At 39.2% G+C, this 8,467-nt stretch overlaps 1 protein-coding gene across 1 annotated transcript; it reads left to right on the top strand.

The window, feature by feature from the left end:
* Positions 1–551: 551 nt before the first annotated feature.
* On the top strand, positions 552–5,311 carry LOC142518503 (uncharacterized). The gene is made up of 2 exons (XM_075621287.1): positions 552–2,492; positions 4,989–5,311. The coding sequence occupies exon 1, from the start codon at positions 1,250–1,252 to the stop codon at positions 2,276–2,278; it is 1,029 nt and encodes a 342-aa protein (XP_075477402.1). The 5' UTR covers positions 552–1,249; the 3' UTR covers positions 2,279–2,492; positions 4,989–5,311.
* Positions 5,312–8,467: the final 3,156 nt, after the last annotated feature.

Raw genomic sequence — 8,467 nt, 5'->3', positions numbered from 1 at the left:
GAAGTATAACAAAATCAATTTTTTGAAGTTTTTTCATTTTCATTTCAAAAAAGAGTATGTCTTTTCTGAGACAGTCTCACAAATCTTTATCTGTAAAATGGGTCGACCCTACCGATATTCAAATTAAAAAGTAATATTCTTAACATACAAAGTAATACGTTTTCATGGATGACTCAAATAAGATATATGTATCACAAGATACGATATGTGAGACCGTCTAACATAAGTTTTTGACTTAAAAAAAAAAACAAACAAAATCAAACTCAAACTCATAAAAAGTAATTTAAAAAAATTAGCAAGAGAGTTTTCGTCGGATATTCTCGAACGTATTTAAAACTTATTGGTAACGTAGATATCAACCTAAGTTAGTTCTATAAAATTCGTTTTCACATGTGTACACATCTTATTAAATAAGAAAAAAAATAAAACTGTTAAGATTCAAGTGTACCTTAAACTCAAGACACGGTTATAACACGAATAATCCCGTTGAACAGCTCATCTTTCCCTCACATAGTAAAGAATCAATTTTTTACCCTGATGGAATGAGAAGAATCGATTTCTACCAAACAAAAACCTTAACTATCGCAGCACCCTTCGTCTCTCCTTAACCCCTTAATCATAGTACAGTTAGCCTGCAAAAAATAATCCTTAAACAATGATCCTCGAGTCCCCACGGTCCCCACACGCGAGGCCCATTCCATTCACAGCCCTCCGTTCACCATGCTATATACGAACATACAGTCCCCACACAAATACCCATCAACAAAATTTCAACCTTTTCACGTTACATTCATTGAAGCACAGTGCTTTTTCTTGTTTTTCTCTCTTTTCCACACCAACCCTTCTTTCTCTTCAACCATTGTATTTCTCTCTCTCTTTTATTGGTGTTTGTTGAGTTTCAGACAGTGTTTCTTGTTTCTTGTGCTCGAAATATGAATAGAAGCACCCTTTGAATGGATTTGTTAAAGTTTGGTGGGGGGTTTGAGATAGGACGAGTATGGAATTAGCAAGATTGAGGCAATTGATGGTTCTATGGTGTAGAATCCGAAGTACTCGTGTTGCTCTCATGGGTGGAAACCACACGGCTGCTAGATTTTGCTCTCGCTAAGATTGCTCCCGTCATTGTAGTGCTAGTTTTTTCAATCTCTTTCAACAGTTGATTCTCTGGTTTAAGCTTTGTTTCTGTTGTAGAAAACATCACAGAAGTCAGTGCAGAAAAATTCTTTCTTTGGTTCAATTTAATCCTAAGATGGATAAATTGGGTCGAGGATATCGAGCTAAGAATATTGGGTATGATTCGAATAAGCTGAATGGGGTTGGATTTGGGTTGAATTCTCCGACCGTTTTGGTAATCAGGCTACCTGAATCGCGGGTTTTGCGTATCATGTCAAGATCTATGTTCGTGGCCATGGTTATTCTGGCATTGCCCACACTTGGCTCTATGATCAGAGCCTCATCCAATGGTACTCTGTACGAAAAGGGTGGCGATTTAGTCATCGCTAGTGGGTTCAAAATTCTGCCTATTTTGTTCCGTGATTTGTTGGACGAAGGCCTAATCAAGAAAGGCCATAAAGGTCTCATTTTGGGGGCTGGCATTGGTGAAATTGAAGATGATTTTGAGTTCTTGAAGGATGCTGGCATTGATTTGCTCACCGGAGTTAATCTTCAGCACAAGAAGGTTGTTGAAAACAGGTTGTTTGATTTTGTGTTCGCCTTGAGTTTTAACGGGATCCAGGTGTTTGATGGTGTTGTAAAGGATGGGGGATTGGTGATATCGCCATTGGGTGATGAACACTCGACCGAGCTAAGATTGCTAAGAAATTACAAGATTGTGTATCTAAGAAGGTTGGAGAACACCGTGGTGGCGATGAGGAAAAACCGGGGATCCTCAAATGGAAGGGAGAATCCCCCTGCGGATCAAGTGTTAAGTGGCGTTACAGTGGATGAAAAGAAAGCTGCAATGAAAGGGTTGGAGGATGCATATCTCGAACCCCCTAGGCGGGAAGCCTTCTTAAGAAAATCAAGCTTTACATCACGAAAAATCAAGTTCCTTCCTGATCTTTTGAAGGATTCGTTGGATGAATACCCACGCCGAGTCTTTATCTCAGATGACTCGAGTGCACTTGACTGGTTTTACAAGAACTATCCCATGAGGGATCAAGAATTCGAAGTTTATGACTTGGATATCGTGAGTAACAGTGAATTATCGGAAGGTGTCCTCGTTCAAGGAACGGAGGTATCGACTTGGTTAACAAAGAATCTGGAATGCGATGACTAGGTCGTGATGAAAGCCGAGGCAGATTTGGTGGAGGAGATGCTAAAAGAGGGGACATTGTATCTTGTGGTTGAATTGTTCTTGGAGTGCAATAACCAATGGCAAGATGGAGAAGCGAATGGGAGCAAGAGGGCTTATTGGCAGTGTTTAGCATTGTATGGTAAAGTGAAGGATGAGGGGATTGCAGTACATCAATGGTGGAACTGATTGTGTGAAGGTAGAAGACAGGTTTCTCAGTTATTTGTGATACTTTTTCTTGGCTTTTTTCATGGCATATATGCTAAGGAGTTTGATCCTGTTGTTCTTTCTTCTAATAATTACTTCGGGTGTTATTATTATAAAGTAAATGCATTGTGACAGTGAATGAGTGAAAGATATAAAAGTGGGTTTTGGTGCGTCACCACGATAATTTTCTTCTTTGTTTTTGCTATTTTATCAAAACGCAACTCTGAATTTTTAAGCCATTAAGAGATTCAAATGCCACATTTTGATTTTTCTGTAGCATAGACAGCCATACCATACAATAGACCAATGGATATTCCCTAATAATACCCTCTCCATCATTGTAACAAGTTACAATTAATAAAAATTGCACACGTGACAATGATTCTGATATCGATTACGAGATTGAATATATGTCTTATTATACTCAGAATTAAGGGCAGAACTTACTTTTTAAAAATATTGAAGGGCAGAGCTTACTTTTTCAAAATATTGAAGTGTCAAATTTGTAGATTTTTTACGGTTGATTGCCAGTCGCTTGCTTCTCCTGGTCTGACCCTGTTGGTTTGCTTCTAGCTTAGTTAAGAAATGAAACTCTAGACGGGGAGAACTCATTTAACAAATAATAAAAGCAATACTACATATTTATTTCTGTAAACAGTATCAAAGATAGATCATTCTCAGCCCCTAAAACCAGTAGTTAAACATAAATACACACTGAAATATAATCTAAAACCAGATTAAACGGCATATATATATAACTGATACCACTAATCAGTTCAAAACATGCTATAAAGCAAATAATAGCCCTTCTCCTTGAATCTTGACACTTATCATTACTTTTACTTGATACAAACGCTGTGACATTTTGTTACTTTTCAAGGAGTGGTGGTAGTATCTGGAGTAGGGAAAGTTGGAGTCAATGGAACAGTAGGAAAGTTTGGAACACCGGGGAATGTAGTGGTTGGTGGGAACTGTGGGAAATTCGGGATCGAGGGTGTCGTTGGATCGGTATAAGGAGCCGGAACCAATGGTGGAAACAATCCCGGAGTTCCGAATGATGGAATCGAAGGGAAAGGAAGAGTGGGATTGATTCCCGAAAAAAGCGGGGTGGTCAGGAGACGACGAGCTGCTGAGGCTTTCTCCATGCCTGAAAATGACATGGAAATGAGGATTAATAAGCAGAAAAATTTGCAAGAAGCCATGGTTAATTGTTTGAGTGGATTAGCGGAATGGTGCAAGAATGTAAAGATTGGGAGAGGGTTTATATAGTTGAAAAATAAGGATTCTTGAATATGGAACGGCCCCACCCGTTGAGCATTTATTTTTCTTGAATCTACTTCACCTTACTCCAGCTTCACCTATAAAGGCAGTTGATCTGGTTGTTGACTACCAAACAACTACATGTATGTGCTTATAAATATAATATTACAGTAACAAATAAATGCCATCAAGAAACATGAATTGAGGGGGTGGTCCAGAGTAGTAAAAGTTACAGCGAGCAATAAAAATTTGCACATGCTGTTGATGGCAGAGCTGGTAAGTGATAATATCATGCCAGGCTGCTTTGGCCCTCAAAAAGATTTAACCATTTCTGAGTTTCGAGGCACTTCTGCTTGGTGGATTCCATGAACACCGGGTGAATTTCACCTGTGTAGCCATGACCTTTGGATTGGTGAGGTACCCCACAAAATGCGTGGGCTCTAGACAATGAACGGTGGATAGCCCACCAGGTGATATTCACCAGGCGTGAACTATCTTTTTCCCCTTTGGCTCTAACGTAAAGCGACTAAAAAATCATCTTAGAACGACACAAAGAACCTCTGTGACTTAGTGTAGGCAGATTAATTAGTGGTAGATAATCTTAGATTGATTTTGTTAAGTAAATAGAATTGAATGAATGCCCAACTTTAAGGAATTACTTTTTTTTCCTTTCCTCAATTCCCTCTATAGGACTGAAGATCTTGTATTGTACGACATATTTTTATCAACTAAAGTTACCATGGACTGTGGTGCTTGATAGTTTCTCTTCTTCTCATGGTTTTTACTCAAAAATAAGGAATACACCTTAGTTTTTGGTTGAGAATGATCATAGCTGGTCCTGCACATAATCGTCATGACATTGAACTATAAATTTAATTTTCGTCATATATATTTCATCGTTTTGGCACCAGGGGTATAGGCCCATTACCTAATTCATCTTCATTTCTGCTTAGTTAGCGTTCATGTTGATGAATGAAAGCAAAGAAATAACGTGCATCTTATTCAATCATATTTCTGCATCTCAGGTTCTCAGTAATAAAAAGCGATATGTTTAACGGCATTCACAGTCAACCATAGATGTCATGTATTATCTGGGATAATATCGAGAACTTATGTCTGGACAGAGAAGGCACTCAGCACATGTAGTAGAAATTCTTTCCGTGAATCGCATCTAGCTGACGGAAAAATTTGTCAATCAACCATGAGTATTGATCAGTTTCTATCTCAGGGACCAGTGCTTAAATGGGAAGAAACAACGGAGTACTCAGAAATTAGTGAATGGGCTTAAAAATCTCGGAGAGTTCAGAAAATGACCAAAGATTAGGAATTTAGTCCATCCCACTTTAGGGAAAGTGGGAAGGCTTTGCTCTGGGAGACCATGAAAATGAGTGGACTCCACCTTTGGCAATGGTGGAAGTCTGAGTTCCCATGTATCCAAGAGGCCATGCAGTTTGGGTAAAGGAAGCTCTAGTAAATTCAGTTACGACTGACTATCAACAACTGCCAGGATTACAATCGTTGCAACTTGATCAGCAGAAACAATTAAACAAACGAGGGTAGCCGTGGTATCCCATGTTTGAGACAAGCGAGAAAAAGTTTGTTTTTAGCAGCAGAAATTGCTTTATTTCCCAAGTTCTGATACCCTAGTTCTACTTATAGATGATGTATGTCGATTATAAGAGGTGGAAAAGGTGGATTTGGTTGGAAATTTTTTTGCACATTACACATTATCTAGTTGCTGGCCTTTTCCCTCATCTTAATAAGCTTAAATCATGAATGGAAAGCTAAAAACTTTCTGTTTTAATTTTTTCATCTGGGTTTAAATGATGGATTAAGCTGTATTTGACCTGTGGTACTTGGTTCATATGTCGATTATTTAATATTTTTCCCCTTTTATGTTCAGATTTTGTAGAGATCTGAAAGTTCAAATGTAGAACCCGTAAGTCAGTAGACGTATAAGCCATGCATAATTCTAGATTTTTAAATTTAATTGACTTTATTGCATGATTATTTTAAATGCATTTATTTGAAGTTAATTATTTATTATTTCAGTTCAGCAGTTTGATTTTTAGCATTTCAGTATTTTCAGTGAGGCCGGACCGGAGTTGGAGTTTTGAGATAGAATTTAAGATTTGAGAAATATTTCCAGAAGTTAATTTAGCTAGTAACTAAGTACATTTAAGTTAGAAAGGAAGGTTTGAAGATTTAATTTAATTATTTGAGGTGATTAAGAAATGAACTCATTTAAGTTATTAAATTAAGGGGTTAGCTCACTAAATTATTTAAAGGATTAGTAAGGCTTTCAAGGATTATTAGTTGACTAGATAATCAACATTTCCCTTTATTTTATCATGCATTTTTCGGCCACCCTTAGTGCTAGAAGATTCATTTTTCCAACTCACCAACTTTGACCAATTCTTTGCATGTAATTAGTAGGATAATTCTAGGATTTTTGGGAGCACAATTTAATTAAATAAATGGACATATCCTAGTCTAGAATCAAGCTAAATTTCGGCCACCACCTCCTAGAAGCATCCACCAACTCATTTGATATCAATTCAAAATTCAAATTCAAAAGGGGAGTGGACTTGGTCTTGATATGATCCTAATTTTGTGCACCCTTCTCCTCACCTTCATAACCATCACTCCCCCCTCCACCTCCACCGAAAATAAGACCCCTTTTCAGTAGAAAAAACGTGGATAGCAGCTAGGGAGAAAGGGAGAAAAATCGAGAGCCAAGAAAGGTAGAGAAGCAAGCCACTCCGTCTCCTCCGCGCCGTCTCGTCTCTTCTTTTCGTTTTCTTTCGAAACGAAACCAGGCATGTCTAGATTTCTTTCAAACCTCAATCAAGTCATATTATCATTTATTTTTCAGTACATGATCATGTTTTAGCAAGCAAAAACCGAGATACATGTCAAAATATTTTTGGAACACACATGCAGAATTTCGGCCCTTTCATGACAAGCTTCACGTTTTTTCTGAGTTTTGTGGTTTCAGGTGATTGGTTCGATTCCAGGCTCCCAAGGCGGCTTGTATACATGTAGTAGGATGCATTAGGACCATGTTGGTCCATTCAAACCAGCCCCATGCTTGCTGGAAATTCAGAATGACAGCAAGTCCCTTAGGTGCAGAAAAATGTGGTTCGAAAATTCAGTTTCTTGTCATGGAGGAAGGATCTGATCTTGGCTGCCCCAAGGGCCTATAGCCATGGTTGGATCACTTCCCTAGCATGTCTAAGACGTGACTAAGTTGCCCTTTTGGTGGCTTGGTCCATGGCTCATCGGTTTTTAAATAATCAACAAGAACAGCCCCTTTCCCCATTCGGCCCTTCCATTTTTCAGCATATGGTTCGTTTCTTTTGTGGCTTGGTGTGGATCTTGGTTGGCCTATGGCCCTTAGCCACGGTTCATATCATGCTCCTAGATGTCTAGATCGTGCCATGGTCAATCAAATGGCCACTGGAACGACGCAAGACATCGATCATAGCATAAACACTACACACGCATGCACGTTGCTCTCGGTTGGACCCTTCGGTTAAGATTTGGTGTGATGCGGATTGTGGCTGGCCTAGGGCCCTTAGCCATGGTTCAAATCATTCCTTGGGATGTTGGTAAGAGTCTCTGGTCGGTGGTTCACGCCCCTAATGGCCGATAGTCTCGAAACCAATGCAAGTCTTGTAGTGCGCAGCTGCTGTATTTTTTTGACAGCAAGTATGCTGCTGTTCAAAAGCGTCGTTTGAGTTCTTGGTTGGCTTTTAGCCCATGGCCTTGGACTGGACAGTGCCTCATTGAGTTAGGAAGGTCATGTTTTCGACCGTTCGTCATTTGGATCATTTTTGAGGTCGTACGAGAATTTACGGTGCAATGTGCCAAATTGACTCTCGAAAGAGCGTTTCGTGTTTTGGCCTCCATTCCACCTAGATTTCGACCCTATCATTTTAGGAACATTATTTTATGATTTTTCAGCGTATTTTAATCATGACTATACGTCGGTTCAGGTTGGCTCGGAGTCATGATTAAATGCGAAGTCATTAGGCGTCATAGTCGCATCTTTTGAACGTAAATTGCATAGTTGGTCATGTTTAAGCTATTGCATATTTTTCATGGCACAGTTAGGTTGCAGCGAGCCTGGGAACGATCCAATCCAATCCAGTTGGTAAAATTACAGGAATTTTCATTATGCCAGTTAATTATTTTACGTGCATTAAATAGAAAATGATTATTTTTTTTTGAGATTTATGCGATATGGCTTGTGGTTCATTCACTATGTGGGAGTGTTATTTTTATACGGTCGCCAGTGACCGATCAGTTCAGTATGGTACCACCCGGTCGCCAGTGACCGGCCAGCTCAGATCAGTTTCAGCCTCCCCGGTAGCCAGTTACCGATCAGTTCAGCTTAGTGCAGTGGCCACAGGCGTAAAACATAATCTCAACAGAAAATTTTATCAGTTATTTCAGTACAGGCTCCAAGGAGCAAATATTTTTACAGTGATTTCCAGTTCAGTTATGCACGTATTATAATTGCTCAGTACAGATTATTTTCAGTATGCCTCAGGACATGATATTTTATCACATGCATATTTTAAATTCAGATTTTTACTCGTTACCTGCGATTTATGCATGCTGAGTCTTTAGGCTCACTAGACTTGATTGTTGTAGGTACTGATGAGGCCAGGGCCGAGGGCGGGGACCAGTGAGTCAGCTTGG

Source organism: Primulina tabacum, chromosome 11 (genome assembly GCF_025594145.1).
Source record: "Primulina tabacum isolate GXHZ01 chromosome 11, ASM2559414v2, whole genome shotgun sequence".
In the NCBI taxonomy this organism is placed as follows: Eukaryota; Viridiplantae; Streptophyta; class Magnoliopsida; order Lamiales; family Gesneriaceae; genus Primulina; species Primulina tabacum.
This window is presented reverse-complemented; position numbering and strand designations above follow the sequence as displayed.

Bases quoted from the DNA above. Each gene is read 5' to 3' on its own strand.
- LOC142518503 (XM_075621287.1), top strand. From the start codon at position 1,250: ATGGATAAATTGGGTCGAGGATATCGAGCTAAGAATATTGGGTATGAT.